At 40.6% G+C, this 20,253-nt stretch overlaps 1 protein-coding gene across 1 annotated transcript in view; it reads right to left on the minus strand.

Moving 5' to 3' along the window:
* Positions 1-18,670, minus strand: part of nol4la (nucleolar protein 4-like a) — a 78,729-nt gene extending 60,059 nt beyond the window's left edge. Inside the window, exons 1-2 of the mRNA XM_007231893.4 lie at positions 18,243-18,670; positions 17,440-17,948 (exon numbers count right to left, since the gene is read on the minus strand). Coding sequence (XP_007231955.1) covers positions 17,440-17,832 — 393 coding nt within the window. The 5' untranslated portion in view covers positions 17,833-17,948; positions 18,243-18,670. The remainder of the gene's footprint in view (positions 1-17,439; positions 17,949-18,242) is intronic.
* Positions 18,671-20,253: the final 1,583 nt, after the last annotated feature.

The following is a 20,253-nucleotide window of genomic DNA, read 5'->3' on the forward strand; positions in this document are numbered from 1 at the left end:
TTCATTAAATCCACATTACTTCTCTCTTCCCATCTCTCTATTTCTCATGCACCCTCTCCTTCTCCCTACTGCTTTCTCTCTCTCTGCTCTCGTTCACTCTGTTCTCATTTGTATCGTTCTGTTTCTCTCCTCCTTTTCTCTTGCTTTCAGTTTTCTCTATTTCTCCCTCTTGTTTACTCCAGCTCACAAATTCTTTCTCTCTCTCTTCTTTAACACTTTCTCGTGGTCCTTCGCTTTCTGTTTTTTCCTCTCCTTCTCTTCTATCGTCAATTCGCTTTCTTTTTCTATCATAAGGTTTCTCTCTTCTTTTTTGTCTCTCATGCTCTCTCTTTCTGTGTCTCTCTCTTTCTGTTCCCATTTCTCTTTCCGTTTCTCACTTCTCCAACACTCACATTCTGTCTTCCGTTCTCTACTACTCTTTCTGTCTCTCCTGTTTTTTCTCTTCTCATTTCTTTCTGTTTCTCAATCTCAGTCTACAACACTCTTCGTCTTGCTCCTTAATTCTCTCTTTACTATTTTAGTGTATTTTCTATAACCTTGTTTCTCTTTTTCTCTATCAATTTCTCTCTTTCCCCATTTCTTCCCATTTTTCTTTATTTCTGTTCCAATTTCTCCACCCCCCCTCAACTCTCTTTCCTTCTTTCTCTCAGTTTCACTTTCTTTTGCTTTTCTCATTTCTCTCTCTTCAACACTATGGTTCTTGTTCCCTTTACTGTCCTGCTTTTCTATAATTCCTTTTCTCTTTCTCTGTATTAATTTTCTCTTTCCTTCTCCATATCTTTCTCTCTATTGCTCCCTCATGCTCTCTTTCTATCTTTGCTTTTTCACTTTTCCACTTTCTCCCTGTTTACACTGTTCTCTCTTTATCTCTTTCTGTTTGCCTAATTCTCTACACCTCTCTCTTAGTTTCTTTCTCCCTGTCTCTTTCTTCCTCTGACGTAGATTGTTTTGTTGCATATCTCTCTTATACTCCTCTCTTCAAAACAGTGCCAGTTTCTTCCTCTCCCTTTTTACATTAATTCCTCTTTATTTATATATAATACTCTCTCTCTCTCTCTCTCTCTTGCATTAGTTTTCTTAGTTTCTCTCTTTCTCTCTCTCTCTCTCTCTCTCTGTGAAAATGATTTGACAGATTCTATATCCTAAACTCTTTGCTCTTAGGACGCTCTCCCCTCTCCTCCTTTAAAGACAGACTGTCGTCCTCACCATGCTTTGTATTTCACTCTAATTTATACACTCATTATCACAGCTATGATCACACTCACTTTCTGCTCCAACTATTACTTAGTTCCTCTGTCTCGTCATTAGCTCCTCTGTGCCGCTACATCTCATCGTACAGCTCATCTTCACCATCAATTAAACTGCTTTAATGACATACCATTGTTATCAATACAGTAAATCACTGTGTGTGTGTGTGTGCTTCATGGAAATTATACATTACCAGGCACGGCGAGCTAACAGTTCATCATGTGGATGCATTAACTGCTAAGACAGCTACAATTACCAACTGATAAAGTCAATCAATGTCATCAACAATGTTAGCCATGGATATGATGATTAATGGACAAATATAAACAATAAGAAACTTAATACTTTGCTGCCAAACAAAAACCTTATATGTGTAGTCATTTTTCACTTTTTTTACGTAATGTAAATGTGACAGTTCTTTGCATTGTGTTGAGAATAGATAGAGTATAAATATAGGAATAAAATATTTTTATATTGACTTTGTTTTAACTACAAAGTTTCTATTGTCAGGTTTTGCCAATGTTCACTACCCTATTCTGTCTAAAGATAGGGTAGTAAAGAGAGTATAAAAAAATACTCCCCTATACTACTTATAATCCCTTTACTACTCTATAATCATTATGATACCTATACTACAACAATTCCCTATATTACCCTATATTCTCTACACTACCCTATTTCCCTTATACACACAACACCCCCTATACCTTTTTTACGACTCAATATTTCCTAAACTGTAGCCCCTATATCACCTTATAGACTGCCCTTATATTATATATTATATACTACATTATACCTACACTACCATATAATCCATATACTACCCTATTCTCCCTACACTATCCTATACTCCTTACACTACCCTATACTCTCTGCACTCCCCTATACTCTCTACACTACCCTATACTCCCTACACTGCCCTATACTCCCTACACTAACATATAATCCATATACTACTCTATTCTCCCAACACTATTCAAGACTCCCTACACTATCCTATACTCCTTACACTACCCTATACTCTCTACACTCCCCGATACTCCCTACACTGCCCTATACTCCCTACACTACTACATAATCCATATACTACCATATTCTCCCTACACTATCCTATAATCCCTACACTACCCTATAATCTCTACGCTCCCCGATACTCCCTACACTGCCCTATACTCCCTACACTACTATATAATCCATATACTACCATATTCTCCCTACACTATCCTATACTCCCTACACTACCCTATACTCTCTACACTCCCCTATACTTCCTACACTATCCCATACTCCCTACACTACCCTATACTCTCTACACTCCCCTATACTTCCTACACTATCCCATACTCCCTACACTCCCCGATACTCCCTACACTGCCCTATACTCCCTACACTTCTATATAATCCATATACTACCATATTCTCCCTACACTATCCTATACTCCCTACACTACCCTATACTCTCTACACTCCCCGATACTCCCTACACTGCCCTATAATCCCTACACTACTATATAATCCATATACTACCATATTCTCCCTACACTATCCTATAATCCCTACACTACCCTATACTCTCTACACTCCCCTATACTCCCTACACTATCCCATACTCCCTACACTATCCTATACTCCCTACATTATTCTATACTGCCTACACTGCCCTATACTTCCTACATACTCCCTACACTATCCTATACTCCCTACACTATCCTATACTCCCTACACTATCCTATACTCCCTACACTACCATATAATCTCTTTACTACCATATACTAAGCTGGCCCAGGTGGCCGGTTACTGGAAACAACTAGCGCTCTTGATGATCTGATCGTGCCAGATCCATATATAATACACCCTCTAAGGTTATTCTAACAGGTTCCATATCTTTAAGACTAACCGATTCATCTAACAATAGTCAACAGATTAAACTATTAGTTGCAGGCCTGGACCCAAGCAGCAAAGCCAAATGGATGGAGCAGTGCATTACCGAAACACAAAAACAGCGCCTTTTCCGTTTATTTGGCTTTTGTTGCGATTTGGCACAGCCTCCGTCATGCTAATAGCACGTGCTGAGATGCTGGTAGGGTCATGTGACCCCGATGTCATGTGGTAATTGCAGGGGGGACGGACAGCCGGAGAGACGGACAGGTCCACAAACGCTAATGAGAGACTGCAGCGGCTAATTATACACAGAGCGATGGTGAGGGAGAGATAGAAAGAGAGAGAGAGGTAGAGAGAGTGGGAGAGAGACATGGAGAAAGAAGGAGAGAGGGAGAGTGAGAGATATGGGGGTAGAGGGGGAGTGGGATGCTCTTTTGTCCCACTGCAGCATCCTCCCAGAATAGAGATGGAGAAGGCTTTTATTCTCTCTCTCTCTCTCTCTCTCTCTCTCTCTCTCTATAGCTCTCTCACTTACTCTGTCTCGCACACACTGGCACACACACACACACACTCACACACACACTCTCACACACTGATCCGCTCAGCGAACCCGACCAAAAGCTGGCAGCGTGAACTGGGACTGTGTGTGTGGTAATCTGTGTAGGTGCGCACATGTGAGCAAGTCTGTATATGTGTGTGTGTGTGTGTGTGTGTATAGGGTTGTGTATTTGGAGCAGCTCTCTTTCTCTCTATTTCTCTCTCTCCTATCTGTCTCTCTCTCTCTCCTATCTCTCGTGCTCTGGCAGGGGGAGGCCCTGGAGCCAGTTAAAAATGGTGTTAATTTCTCCTCCTATGGGAGAAAAGAACTGTCTCTCCATGGCAACAGAGACAGGGTGCCGAGGGGAGGAAAAGCAGAGCAGCGCCATCAGCGACCCTCTCTCTCTTACACACACACACACACACACACACATATACATACACACACACACACACACACACACCATGTATAGAAAGTAATGTGCATGCAAAGTCCCATGGCATACTCATTGATAAATATGGAGAAAACACACATATTTAAGCTTTGGGCTCATGGGCACATAAAACTGAATGCCACAGAAACACTGAGAAACTCAATGGCACAATAACCAGCTCTTATACACACATCATAAAATAAGTTCTCACACGCACAACTAAAAACACATACACACAATAGCTACATAGAATTCCAGTTATACCAAAACATTGAATGAACAGTGGTTAGCTACTGTTAACACTGACAAACGCAAAACTTAATAGAAGAGAGTTCTTCTCCAGACCTCCCTTATCCTCATCCAAAACTCTTGTCTACGTTTCCCATAATTCTGAGAGCAGAGATGAGTGAAACAATGCTGACAAAGACAGTGGAAACAAGATGAGATAAGATAAGAGAAGATGAGAAGAGAGGAAAGGAGATGATACAAAAAAAGATGAGAAGAGATGAGAAAAGACAGGAAATTAAATAAAATAAAATAAAAAGAATGCATAATTAGTTGAAATTTGAGGAGATGATGTGAGATCAAATTAGAAAAGATGATACATGAAGAGAATAAATGAGAGAACATGAGATGAAATAATATGATATGAGAGATGAAAAAAGAAAAAAGGAGAGAAAAGGGAGAAAAGGAGATATAGGAGATGAGACAATTAGAAATTAGAGAAGAGAGCAATGAGAAAATAAGAGATAAGATGATAAGAAATATGAGAAAAAGAGAAAACAGAAGAGAACAGAAAAGACTGAATGAGAGGACATGAGATAAAATGAGAAGAGAAAACAGTAGATGAGATGAAAGGATAGAGAGGACATGAGATGAAACCAGCTAAGATGAGATGGAATGAGTGGAGAGGAGACATGAGAGGAGAGGAGATAAGATGAGAGTAAAGATCACCCATCATCTGATCACTCTAAAACTCTAAAAGCTTCTCAAGTAGGAGGCCTCTCACTTGCAAAAGGCAAGATTTGAAGTGGGTCAATCAAGCTCTGTGTGTATGTGTGCGCGTGTGTGTGTGCTGGCATCAAAGTGGGACCATTAAAAATAGCTTTGTTTCATAAAAAAATATGCTTAATACTACAACAGTAAAAACATAAATATTACTATGAAATCTAAACGACACGCATGATACATTTTTTTTGTTAAAGCCAGCCAATATGAAAGGCCCATGGATTTTTTCAGCATCAACAGAAATAAATGACATACAATAATGTCATTCTACTTTAATGAGACATATACACTGACAGTAAAGGAACTCTTGTTCTCAGTTCTTGCCAATGTAAGCATTCATTCTGTTTAAACATTGGCTTAAATATTTATGTTTATGTAGACTGTATATATATATATATATATATATATATATATATATATATATATATATATATATATAAATTCTAATAACAACATTGTATTTTACAGTATTTGACATCATGACTTAATATGAAAAGTAATACAAAGTGGGACAGGAGAATGTAAACTGGTGATGAACTGGGGAAAATGTCCCCACACCTGAATAAGTTATGAGGTGTTATCTTGTAAATGAGGCTGAACACAGATAAGTGCTGGGCAGTATGACCAAAAATGTATATCACAGTAAGTATTTTTCAAGATTCTGACGGTTTTATGGTTTATTTATTTATTTATTTGCATGAACGGGCTTAAATATAGGTTTGTGACTTACTCTACTGTTAGAATAACATGTAATATCAAACACTAAGGCATTAATTAATAATGGGTTTCCTTCTTCCCAAATAATTACACAATATATGAAGAAATTAGACTTCATTAGCTAAATGTAAACAATAGACCTAATATTTTAGTTCCATAAGCACTTTAAATGGACCTAAATACTTAATGTTTAAGTATGCAAATGAGATATTTCTCAAAAGCTCTATTGTGCAATTAAGACATAAGTTTAATATCAATTTACAATTTTCATTTCTCTCACTCTAGTCACTCCAGTGCATTAGCTTGTTATGCTAACTGGCTAGCATTATTTATCTTTGTAAAAAATATATACCGTTTTGAATTTCCCCTCCGGTATACCGGATGAACCGGTATACCACCCAGCACTAAGTTAGATGTGTAGGGATGTAACATTCTGCAATCCACAGTGTAACAAGTGTACAGAGAATAAGTCACAGAAGGCATTCCCACCCACAGTGGGCAGCACAGTGCATAGTAATGATCATGACCAGCTGTGTCTGGCTAGAAATGTTCCTGCTCATAGACAAGTGACTCTGGCAGAAATTACATCCACATTTAATGCAGGAGGCCTCACATGCATTTGACATTGGTCAGTGCAGAATGCTTGAGCTCAGGTTATATTCTGCTGAATTAAAAACATCCGTCTACCAGGCTAAGATCTTGAAATGCAAGATAACAAATTGAATCTTAAACCGGGACTTATAGTAAGCCTACTAAATTAGGTTGTGTTGGTTTGGGGGGTATATTACACAGCTAGATTATTGCTTAACTAATGAATCCAGGGTCACAGTATACCCCTGAAGCTACCACAGCACTGACAGACGACAGCGGTCAGGCCTCCCTGATCAATATTACTGTGAAGGTAATGAGATGATTGACATTTCATTCATTCCCTCACGGTGCATTCGCTTAAGCTTACAGATATACAGGGCGGATAAAATACTCAAGTCAGTGGCAATCATAAAAGAAGTTTCTGCTGCTTGTTTCAGGTCTTTCAAAGACTTCTGTCTGATGGTTTGATATTTGGTTGCAGACAGCAACGTCTACACACACTACATCCTTTCATTTGTACATGCATTATGCAAAACTGTTAGCGTTAATGCAAATGATTGGTAATAGAAAGCACCACTATTGCAGCATCGGGTATCAAAGCTAGAGATGGCTGATTTTGTTTTCAGTATACTCTGTCTCTCTGTGTAAATACACGCTAATTAATCATTTAATATAATAATTCTAGGCCTGTCACTGTATACTTAAATGATACAATATAAGTAAACACAATAAGCAATACTCAAGTCAGCAAATACATTGTTACGTTTTTTACATCCATATACTGTACGGTACATCAACAATGCAATTAAATATTTGTCTGTTTTGATATTGTAGGTTATTTTATAAGTGATTTTAAGAATAAACAAATAAAATTCTAAAGTCACATTTTAGCTTCTGATGTGCAAAAATATAATAAAAAAAAAAGAAAGAATAACTGATTTTTTTCCAAAATGGAGAAATTGTAGATAGATGGTTATTTGTTGGTAGGGCTTAATTATTGTGATGTGTCTAATTATTACTTGATGCAAAAAAAGATGCTGACAGCAGTTTGGTTTGTTAGTTTTGATTTGTGTCTTAGAAAGAGAGAGAGAGAGAGAGAGAGAGAGAGAGAGAGAGAGAGAGAGAGAGAAAGATGTAGGAGAGTCTTGGTTGGGTTATAGCTGTCTGTGTGTATTTTGCATTTGCAGGACTGGAACCTCGAGCCCCGAGGCAGCCGTCTCTCTCTCTCTGACTCCAGACTGCTATTGTGGTTAACCATCTGTTAAAAATGCTTGACAGAGTTTTATCCACCAGGGTACAAACAGTGTCGAGGAGCAAACAAGGGTCAGACAAAAACTGTGTACAAGATCGCCATCAGTATACTGGTGAACATTCAGCCTAGGGCACCAAAATGGGTCAGCAGGCCCTTAACTGGCTGTCAGTGACTGTGTGGTAATCATAGGCACACAGGCGTGTCCCAGTAACTGGGCCTGAACAGAGCCTGAACCACCCTATTGTATGTATAAAGTATGTATAAAACCAGGATGTTCCTGAAAGACCACCAACTCTGGTTCTCAGAAGAGTTTTCAGTTTCATTAGGTACAGGAATAAAATGTAGGGATGCACTGAATGTTCAACAACCAAAAGTTGTAGAAGTGTTCAAATTGCAATTATCTGAAATGTTAAAATGTTCAGTGTTCAATTAATATTTTAGACAGTATTTAATATTTATGCATTTGGCATTGTTGATGAATTCTAAACTGGATTTTAAACTTTTCAACAAGGAAATCATTGTTGGTGCGTTTAGAAAAAAATCCTTTTTGAAACCAGGAAATACTGTTCAAATTGAAAACACTATTTTAGTCTCTGATAGAGATAAAAACTGTTTAGTGTGTCTTAATAGTTTTATGATAATGAAGCTCAAAATGAAAAATTTTAATTAGTGTACTTTAATAGTCTACCTAACGTGCTCTATTGCCACGGGCCGGTGCAGTGAGATGGCACACTCTTAACATAACACTAAAACTGTCACAGAGCACGCACACACACACATACACACACACACAGATCAGGATATTTCTGTTTCCGTTGGCATGGAAACTGAAAGCCATCATTTTCCTCACTTAAAATCTTTCAGCAACTTTCCTCCTGCCTCCAAAAAAAATAATAATCTAAATTAATGAATCGAACAGCCTGTTCGGTTTTTGTCATTTGTGTATGAGCAGCGAGTGGGTGGGATGAAGGTAGACAGACAGGTTGTTGGGGGGTGGGGGGGTGAGTGTGAATGAGTGAATGGCTGATTCAGTGTTAAAAATGAAAATGGCGCTAACCTGACTGCAGTGTCCTCGTCTGTCAACCGCATGCATGGGCAACGGCGATGGATGACTGGACCCCTGGCCGTAGTACAGTCAGTCATTGTTTGTTTGTATTAGCCTGTTAGGTTCTGCAGAAATTATATATAGCAGTATTGCTCATATATGATGGTGTGGCGTGTTAGTTGTGGTATTGAATACAATAAAATATACTACTCTATGGTGTTATTGTACTAAACTACTGTACTTCTATAATATAAAAAAATATCCACAGGTTCCATGTTGGTCCCATTTATGGATGTAAATGACAGGATCATGAAGGGTTAAGCATGGGCAAAATCAGGGTCGTGTTTTGGACATGGGGTCAAGATGCTTTCCATGTAAGACTAACAACAGATTAATGATAGATCCCATTTGGAAAGCTCAACTGGGTACCAGTAAAAACACATAGGCCAAGTTCCACCAATGTCGGCCCCATGTGTGTATGTTAACTTGGAAGGCAGTAAAATGCAACAGCCACTTGTTCAGTGGTTTTTAATCTTTTGCTCAGTTTCTTGGGACAAGTAGCACATTACTAGATACTAGAACAGATTCTAATAGATACTGGAATAGATGTTACTATGCAAACCTCAAAAGTGCTGCATGACGCATGGGTATCCGGGTATCCATGCTTGGCTAAAAGGTAACATAAGCCAACCAATTTATATCATCTCTTCTCTACTATTCTATACTATATCTGGTCCCTCAAAAACAAACTAGACTTCCTCAGAGCAACTCTCTGCTTCTGTACTATAGGCTGTGCTGTAAGCTCAATGAAGGCAGTCTGAGATGCATGGTCTGGGAAAATTGCTACATGAGTAGACAAGTCTGGTTCCGCCTCTGTTCGCTACTATGCAGTGTGTGATTGCAGATTTGACAACATGGTGGACAATTTGGTGGACTTCATTTAGTTGCATTCCCACAGTTAAACAGAGAAGCCTATTTGCACAGTGCTCCATTCTAAATGTCTTAATTTACTTGTTTTATTCTATAGGAAATCTATAGACATTTCTCCAGTGTTCCCAAGGCTATATGTATCAAAGTGTGGGATTACTGACCGAGATTCTTTGATTGGGACTCCTGTGTGTGTGTGTGTGTGTGTGTGTGTGTGTGTGTGAGTGTATACACGTCAGCACACGCTCTTCCTCTCAGTCTTCTAATCAGGGCATAATGAGAGATAAACGAGGTTGCACCCCCACACTGGAGACTGAGAGAGCCTTCCCAATAGTCCAGAGACAGAGAGAAAGAGAGAAAGACAGAGAAAGAAACAATAGAATGCTGATGAAACGTGGAGAATGGAGGGGAGAGAAAGAGGAGCACTAAACGGAAACACACTCAGAGCTGAAAAAAAGAATGTGATGTCCCACAAGTGGATCCAGCAGCCCTCGTAACAAAGTGTATACGAGGGGACACAATGAGAAATGCATATTTAATGATTTTATGAATGATCTGCGCCTCGTCTTCTCTACTTCAAGCACAAGAAGCTCTGCCAGAACATCATCAGACAATGACTACTCAGCTACTCACTCTCTCTCTCTATATCTGGCTAGTTTTTTCTTTTTCTCTCTTTCTTCACCTTCTTCTCACCCTCTTTCTCATCTCTTTTTCACTCTCTTCTCTTCCTAGTGAGTTACTGTACCATATGCAGCCACTAGAAGGATTTTGCATAAAAGGTAAATCTAATTAACACAGTTTTTACACACCTTTCTCCACTTTCTTCCGTTTCACTTCAGAATAATTGCTGCTAATGTTTTTAGCAGTGTTCGCATTTGAACCATTTTTAAAAATAGCAATATGCCATACACTTCCAGAATCAAGAAAGTCCGATTACTAAAATACAGAATGTGGTTGGAGTAAAGTGTTTAAGGATTTAGGCTGATATTAATTACTGGTCATAGACTTTTGACTGAGCTACATTAGCATAATTTCATTACTTCCTCACAGTGTGAACCTAAAGGTGTTTTCACACAGAACGTACGTACCATTTATGGTTCAGTTACATTATATATTTTTGGTCCAATTAGTTTTGATTTCAAACTTCACTTTGCTTTGCTACTTCCCATCATTATCACCTACATGGGTTGCATGTCCCGTTTTATAATGACTTTGAAGAATATATATTTATATATATATATTTATAATATATAATGGATTTGAAAAAGCGTGTGTAAATTCTGAAAAGTTTACTTCTGGCATACTTTGCCAGAATCCAACTCTATTCAAGAGCGTAACAGATTATACAATGATATCTCTGTTTATTAATTAGAGTTAATGTACAGTTACAGTGGATACAGAAATCACCACTGTAATCTGTTGTGCTTGTACAACAGTGTGATGTAAATGCACATTAAGGAGCGTTGAAATTTTTGAATCTTTGCTTATTGAGTTCCTTTGAGGTCAGTAGTAAAATTGTAAAGTGCATAACATTGACTTTGTTTGTAAGGCCTCGCAGTCTCTCTTTAGGTTTCACTTCCTCTCAAACCTTATGTGCCTCGCTTCCTTAAAACCACACAGATGCCACCCCTCCACCCTCCTGTCCCTCCCCACCCATCTTACCCATCCTCCTCTGTGGCCGCGGTGGGCCTTCTGTGCTCGACCCCCGCCCCCCACCTGCCCCTTCCTTGGTGGTGAAACTTGGCACACGCAGGGAGCAGCTGCATCAGAGGGGGCCTCCTCCGCCACGCAGCGCACTTCAGCCCAGACCACGGCAGCCCTGCAAGCCCTTGCACCCAGAACAGGGGAGGGGGAGGAGTCAACGGAAGTGAAAGTCTTGGGGGTGTACTAGTTGTGACAGATGGGGGGAGGGAGCGTGGTCAGGAGTTAGATAAGACAGTTTTGTGTTTTGTTGCGATGTGGAGATAAACTAATGTTTTTACTATCATCATCACGTTTTGTTAAGGAGACAGCAGTGCATAAATCGAGTAGCCACTCCCATCCCAGTAATTTATCCCAAGCTTTCTTTTCCTGTGTAAATCAGTCATATATTTCACGTCAGTCAAAATTACACCTTCCCTTGTGGAGTGCTTAATGATCCCTTTCATTTTCACACAAACGTCTTAAGCTTACCCTGGACAAAATTGTGCAACGATAATAAAATAAAATTACTACAAAAAATAATTTCTAGTGTATATTTAGTACTATTTTTGGGGGGTTACACTGGTGATTGTTAACATTTGCTGAAATGATGTGGTTATTAGGCTATGTAACCTGTTATACATGTTTATATACATTTCTAAACAAAATATTTCCATTTTTTTAGGCATGGCATCTTTTATTTTTGAAATAAAATGATGTCTTTTGACTACCCCTGTAAAAAAATGTTTGTTGCTCCAAGTCAAATTATATATATATATATATATATATATATATATATATATATATATATATATATATATATATATATATATCACCACATTCTAACACATAAATTACTATTTATTTGTTTATTTTCTGTAAAAAAATATATATATATATTGTGATGTGCACAAAAGAAAGGGAACATAAAATATGTTACTTTTAATTTTATTATTATACAGTAAACATAATTAGTGCAATATGTGCACTCTAAGATTTGTTCACTTAATTAATCTTAAAAAAGTAACAAAACAGGAATGACAATTGTGACAAATTTTGTTAACTTGATACAGAATATGCGTTTATGAGCAATTCATGGATATTAACAATACTGAGCAAGTACAGAATAATACTTGTATAGCAAATTTTAAAATGTGCTGTTACTGGTGCAGTTTGAATATATGTCATGTATATATACATATATATGTCAAAAATGTCTTTAAATGTCGTAATAATCACCCTGCTATAATCGTGTTTATATCAAATTAGACTAGGATGTTTCAACTTTTCAACATGTATGTTGCAACTTTTTAACTGTTAAACTCTTTAAAGCATTTTTGTTGTTCACATTCTTTATTACTTTTTTAATGATTTAGAATAAAACCCTCACCTACTGTAAGACAGTAACATTTGTTTACTCATGCTTTGACAGTACTGAAACCAAATATGGCCATTCTAATAAAGTATAGTTAATTGAATTAAATCAATTAATTTTGTGAAAATAAGAGAAAGAGAGAGAGACAGATAGAAGGTGATACTGAGAGAGAAACATTCTTACTGATCTTCATCACGACAGAATCTTGCATGTCTATACTAAGAGAGAAAAGAGGGAGATCTAAAATTTTATCTGGCATTTGTTCTTCCACCAGTTGACAGCAAGAACAGGAAGCACACGCACTCACACACATGCATCTGCACTGATAGCAAATGCAAAGCAGACACATATTTCTTAAATATAAATGCAGAATTAATCCAAATCCATAAAGAGTAAATAAAGGGTCCTCCATTTCACACAGAAACTCTCTGAAAGCACGGAATCTGCATGGCGAGCGCTGAGCCCGCACTTCATAACACAAGCCTTCCTTGTCTGGCAGAACTGTAACTTCATCTAGTTCCCTGTAGCTTTCCAATTATTCCTTTCTGTTTGCTATTCTCTCTTTGTTTGTAGTTTAATGTGCTCACGCAGGGCTGGTCGGAGGGGGGATCTCCTACTGTTCCAGTTATTAATGAGCTAATAAAAATGATGTGAACAAACTCTCACTCTGTGCAGACAGCTTTACTTCCTCTAGAAGTGCCTGCTTTCGGCCGCTGTCTGTCATGCTGACTGGCGGGGAAGATGTAGGCCCCTGCATGAGGCCATAATAGAGGAAGTTACCTCTGGGTCGCTGCCAGGGCGAGTATGTGGGCTTTTTGAGGAACGCTTCAGTTGGACTAACCCTCCTCGCTGCCGTGTTAGAAGAGAAAAGAGGAAGTAGAGTGAATCACAAGCTTTCTGATTCATGCTTTAGTTGGGACACTCTTGGCGAGGTGGTTTTAGTTTGATACCATGTTTTTAAACATTTTCATGCTGTACTAAACACACTGTAAAGAAAAGGCGCCAAAGAGCACACACTGTATGTGCAAACGATTGTGAAGTACCTATTATAAGTAAACGTATTAATCACAAGCTAACATGCTAATCACAAGCTGGCATATTTATTATGAGTTAACATTCTTGTCATACGTTAATATTCTAGTCAAAGGCTTTCCCTCTAACCAAGTGTTAAAATACTAGTCACAACACACCAACTATACGTTAACACATTAATCACAAGCTGCCATATTAGTCAAAGCTAATATACCAACCACAATTTAACATACAAGTTTAAGCTTTGTGATGCCACACAAAAATTGTGTTTTGTTCACTAAAATACCTTTCGCCAAACTGTTCTGCAAAAAAGGCGCTCTAAGAAACAGCATACAAGTATTAATGCTGCTTAATGCAAAGGGTTATTTGTGTTGCTGCAGTTGTACTTCACTATAAAACTTACAATAGCGTTTAAAAGACACAAACCCCTTTTTAATCATTTTTCCTTAAGAAATCAAATGTGGATCCTCCACTGCATTGCATTAAAGACTTGGCATATTGGTACTTTTTTAAATAGTGCACTTTGATACAACATGGTCAGCAACACTGATGCAGCCCAAGCTTCTTGTGTGCACTGAAATCAATGGCATCACTTTTTAGGGCCTTTATTTCTGAAAGTGGAGTTTAGTTGACTGGGTATTTCCCACAAAGTTCTAGCCTGTTTTCCATTTGACAAACTCACTCATGTGTGTGATTGACAGTGGCTTTTCATGGCTGAGATGTAGCTTATGCATCATTCGCTGACAGGACGGTGTATTAGAGCGCACCAAGCGGCTCCGCATGTGGACGGAGTGATTGATGCAGTGTTAAACAAATTGGGGCATTAACGAGGCCTCAGTGGTGCTACAGTGATGCCACTGAATGGCAGTAGTGTACACACACAGCACCTGGACCAGCAGTAGTGACCAGACAGAGACCAACGTCTGTGGATTGTACAGGTTTGTGTGGCCTGGGCTGGGTGAGGGATGCGGTCCACAGGTGGCAGGTGGCAAACTGCCGGCGAGAGCACGCCAGAGGAGCGTGCAGGCTGGAGTGCTTCTAACCGTCAGTTTCCTTCTTATGCAGCATCCTCCTTTCAGGCTGCATGGATGAAGACTTCCAGAATTGGTGGTTTGCGAATGATTTGTGGTTTAGAGGATCCACGCTCTCAATCGTTCAGTGTGGCCAAACACTGCGTCCTCCAGGCACTACGAATTACCCCACCCCACCCACCCATATCTGTGTGCAGGGTTAACAGTGACTGAGATGTTACTATGTTCAGAGTTACGCCTCATTTCTTCCTAATAGTCGCTTATAAATTAAAATCACGTCTGGAGTTGCCTCTCTCAGGAGCTGTCAGACAGTTGCGTAGCAATTATCTGCTAACAAGGATTTATCTACACTAATGTAGTTTTGCTTATTTTCCAAAAGTGAAAGCGTATTGATGACAGATTCAAACACAAAGTGAACAAAAGGAGTTCACTCGCACCCTTTGAGCAGTTTATAGAACATGTGCTTTGCCACAATAGCATCTACCCTCTCTCTTAAAAAACATTTTAGCGTTTCCCCTCTCACTGAACAGTCATTCAACACTCGTTCAGCCGTTATTGTTCCTAATCTGTGTGTTTATTTCTCTGGCGGGGCGTGTCGGGGGAGTTGGTCCCACCTGCTCGGCAGGACAAGGTCTGTTAGCAGGTCCCCCCTCAGGGCACTAGGCTGCACAAAATGGTGGCTGTTCCTCACACTTCGGGCCGCAGAGGCAGTTTGGTGGTGAGCACTACAGTGAGGAGGAGTGGAGCAGTGAATTACTCCCAGTGTCAGGGGATATAGCTGGCTAATTGTGTTCATTTAAATTAGCATTGTGTGTAATAACAAGACTTATTAGTGTTACTTTCTATTGTTACTTATTAGGTGTGTTGTGGTTTCAAACAGAAAGACATATATTGTTTATATTTTTATTTATTTTTGGAGTGGATTTTTTCAATATTCTCGCCTATTTTCACAATTTCTATTGCCAACTACTAGCTGGGACTTCTTATCATGATTTTCTTTTTTATGATTTCTTATGATTTCTTAGTTATTATTAGTCATTTTTTTATGATTTTGATATTGGACCCCGTAGTATCAGTTGATACCCTTTATTAATCTATATCCAGTGTGTACAGACATATGTATACTTTGCTGTACTTTGTTATAGTAGGCTTATAAAATGGGACAGTTTTATCAATATGTGATCCATTAAAAAGGGATGGATGCAGTGAATTAGATCAGTGCAACAACTAATTGTGGTTAATACATATTTATATTGAAAATAATCACTGTTATTATAAAATCACTATTAATAATCGTATAAATCTTATAAATATCTTAATAATACACATCTTGACTGGCATATTATTATTATTGTTACAATAAAATATAGATTATTCATTAAGCAAACCATGCCATTATGTGTTTTGGGTCACAAGTGAAAAGCAACAATCCTATATAATAACCCTATTTAAACCAACCAACCATTAAATTCATCTTTCCCTCTCTCTCTATATATTTCTCTTTATCTTTCTATCTCCCTCTACTTCTTATTATTCTTAATATCTTTCTCTCTTCTTCTCTTTATCTTCTCTCTCTCTCCTTCTATTTCCCCTCTCTCCCTCTATTTCTCCTTATCTTTCTCTCTCCTTCACCCCCCCCCCCCCCCTCCCTATATTTCTCTCTCTCCGTCTATTTCTCTCTCTTTAACCGAAGCTAACTTCTTCTCTTTCGGTCCTGGGATGGGTGGGAGAAGCCCCGCCCCTCTCCGCGCGCTCCGTACAGCAGAGCAGGTAGGTTACCATGGGCAACGGGGCCCCGCCGTCCGCTCCGCCCTCCGCGCGCAGGACAATGCAAGCGGCTGACGGCTTCAGGCTCTACGGGAACGCGCTCATCATCACCTCGACGTGGGTGCTTCGGCGCACGGGCGCTCGGTCTTCCTTGGCCGACACGCCGCTGCGTGCGCGTGAAAGAGGTCAAAGGGGTTAGTGTATAAGTGGAGAAGAGCAGCTTGTTGAATGACGGATGAAAGGGGGGGGGGGGGGGGCTCTGTGACGTGTAACGACCACCGGAGTGTACGGGACGCGTGCACGGTGTCCCGTGCAAATAGCATTTGAGCACGTTAAACCTTATTAATTCTGTTTATTTTTATTCTCTGTTTTTTTTCAATGAATGCTTACGTTTACCTCGCACATTCTTGCCCGTGCAGCACCAGGCACACGCACGCACCCTCCCACCCCCCATCCCAAACAACTGGCACCGTGAACGCTCCCCACGCGCGCGCCCTCTACCACCGACCACACACACACACAGACACACACAAGAAAAGAACAGCCTTTGCACCGACCGTCCCGTTCAGCATCCACCCACACGTGTCGTCCCGTTGGCAGGACGACGCGCGCGTAATGTCCCCTTAGATACTATTATACGCGCGGCCCGGGACTGGCACGGGACTGGCACGGGGATCCGTGCGCGCGTTGCTATGGCAGCTCGGTCTCGGAGCGCAAACGAACGAGCAATTGAGCTAGGCAAGGGACGGAGGGATGCAGAGACGTGGCATCCCGGTCCTTAGACCTGACTTTTTATGTACAGTTGTTATTTTCAGCATAAGCACTCACACTCACTCACAGAGTACAAAAAACACAATCACATACACATGCACTTCACTTCTTTCACTCATAACGGGAGTAAAGCACACTTTTACCGTAGACTTGACGGGCACGTAGAGCACGGGCTTCCCCGGCGCCGACCCCTTCTTGTTGTGCTCGCCCAGCACGCTGCTGCTGCCCCCGTTGCTGCCACTGCCACCGCCGCTGCAGCTGCTGCTGCCGACCTGGAAGCCCTTGGACTTCACCCAGAACTTGAATTTGGCGTTGATGTGGCTGTTGTCCACGTACACGCCGCCGTCCACCTCGTCGCTCTGAAGCAGCGTCTGCATGATCTTGTTGTATTTCCTGCGAGTGACCGTCTTGGTCTTGCCCGAGTCGCCGTAGGTGCGGAGGCACCACTCCTGAAATTCGCTGAACATCTCCGCCTCCAGCACGACGGGACTTCGGCTGCGTTTGCTCGGGTCCACGCACGCTTTCTTTGCTGCCATGGGCTGCCTGGTGTTGCTGATGATGGTTTTTCTCTTCTTCTCTCTCTCTTTTTCTTTTTTCTTCTTCTCTTTTTCTTCTTTGTGCCTTTTTCTACTTGCTTTGTCGCGTCCCTGCGCTTTAGAAAAGAATAGAAAGAAACAGTTAAAAAACAAAGCGCGGACAGAGCGCAACTCCTGCGCCTCAGCCCGCCACTGAGAGATGACAGCCGGCACGCTCTCCTTACCCCCTCCTCTCCCCGTCCCGCTAACAGGACGATTTCCCCGGCACTGTGCTCTCTCTCTTCCTCTCTCTCTCTATTTCTCTCAGTGACCACTCTCTCCTAACTAACAAGCTGTGTGTGTATGTGTGATAGAGAGAGTGAGCGTGTGTGTATCAGTCAGTGTGTGTGTATGAGCCGCACATAGCACACCTGTTAGCTAGCAGAGCCGCCTCTCCTCTCCTCGCTCAGCTACTGTCCCAGACCACCACGGCTAATGTCCCTCACACACACACACACACATTCATAGCGCTTCTACACACACACTACACACCACACACACTACACACATGCTCCGTCCTCACTCGGCGGAGGGAGTGATGTGAGAGGGAGAGTGAAGGAGTGAGAAGGAGGGAGAAGGAGGGGGTCGTCCCTCCTCTCAAAGCTCCTCTCTCTCACTCACACCTGGACCATTCAGCTAGTTAGTTAGCTAGCTGACTATCTTACTAGCTTAGAGTTAACCTAGCCAGCTAGCTAAGCTAGTTAGCGTTAGCACTTCCCCCCCCAGCGAAGAGCGCTGTGAGCCGGCCAGAGGCAGAGGTGACACCCCTTAAAAATCACCACAGTTCAATATTAACCTAGAAATCAAACAATGATCAAAAAACAGCAAATAAAAGCTTAAAACGACCCCCATTTCACACCTAACCCTCACCTGCTTTATCAACAAGCTACCCCCCCCCCCCCCGAAAATAAACTTCCAGAATGTTTTTTTTTTTATAAAATTAGCTAGCTAAGCTAACATTTAAAAAACAGCACGAGGCTAATTTTAGCTACTCTGAGTGATTAGCTTGTTGCCTATGGTGATTAGCAGCCGTCAGCAGCCGTAAGCTCGCGACCCCTGTCCGTCCACCTGTTTGAGTGAAGCGGACCAAACGGTGGAAACAAGGCTGATAACAATAACATACACATCAAAATCATCCCAAAAACACCCATAACAGGGTTAAAAACGATCACACCCTCAGTCACCAAGCCTAAAAAGCAAGTAGTGATATTACAGGTTAGACAGTGAACTCAGTCAGAGTCAGAACATATTTTTTTATTTTTTTATTTTGAGGAAGTGGAGGGTCTACTGTTGCTGCTGCTTCTCAGTTAGGAAGAGAACCGTGGCGCAGTCTGAGTGGATGAAAGAGAGACCAGTTAAAGGCCAAGCTCTGGGTCTGAATTTGACTAAAATGAGGAGTTAATGTGGTAAGTACTGAATGTCATGAGAATTCCACAGACGACTTTAAAACAACTCTGAAAAGACTTTTAATAGACTAAGGTCTGACATCCTCTCACCTCGAAAGACAGGTCACAAACTTTTTAGTCACAGATCAAAGACTGGGGATCCTGCACTATTGGCAAGACTTCTTTTTGAGATTATTTCCAATCATGCTTCTGGTGGAGTTTAACAGGAAGAGAAGCACCAATTTGGCCACAGCTGCCTCTGTGTGTGCAATTCTTTTTTCAGAAAAAAAACAGGCAACAAGAAAAAATACAAGGCACTGCAGAATGTGTACACACATCTGGTTGAGTGAATGTAAATGTTCCAGTGCCTGCCTTGCAGCTTACCGTAGCTCTCCTATTGGTTGTTGACATTGTTTACATCACTATTTGCGTGAGTCAAGTCTCAAGACTTACGTGAATATTAAACACGATTTCTCGCCAGGGCAAGAAAAAAAACACCTTACACTGAACGATCGAAATAAATGATCATGTTGTCTAAAGCTATTTAAAAAAAAAAAAAAAACTTCCAGTCTGGCCCAGATGAAGATATCCCATAATCTGACATATATTAACCATTGTGTGCATATGCAAGGAGTCATGGGCCAGACATCTGTCTATCAAATACGTGATACCATGTCCCAGGGAAGCTAAATAACACTGGACTGACCTGCATGAGATTGTGGATGTGGTTTTCACTTCAATCCACATGCCGCTCATCATGATTATTACCAACCACTTCACTGTCCACTGTGGGTGGTAATGCCTTCCAAGATGTATTTTTAGCACACACATGGCACTGTTTATTAGGCAATATTAAATGCCCACACAACTTCAGAATTGGAACGTCCCGTCCATCTGGCATCCATTATTAGATCTCACATGAACAATTTTTATACTGTTATTCCAGTTACTGCCATGGACATCCAGTTTTGGTCCAACCTGACATAAGTTAAATAGG

The sequence above is a fragment of the Astyanax mexicanus genome, chromosome 12 (genome assembly GCF_023375975.1).
Source record: "Astyanax mexicanus isolate ESR-SI-001 chromosome 12, AstMex3_surface, whole genome shotgun sequence".
NCBI classification, from domain to species: domain Eukaryota; kingdom Metazoa; phylum Chordata; class Actinopteri; order Characiformes; family Acestrorhamphidae; genus Astyanax; species Astyanax mexicanus.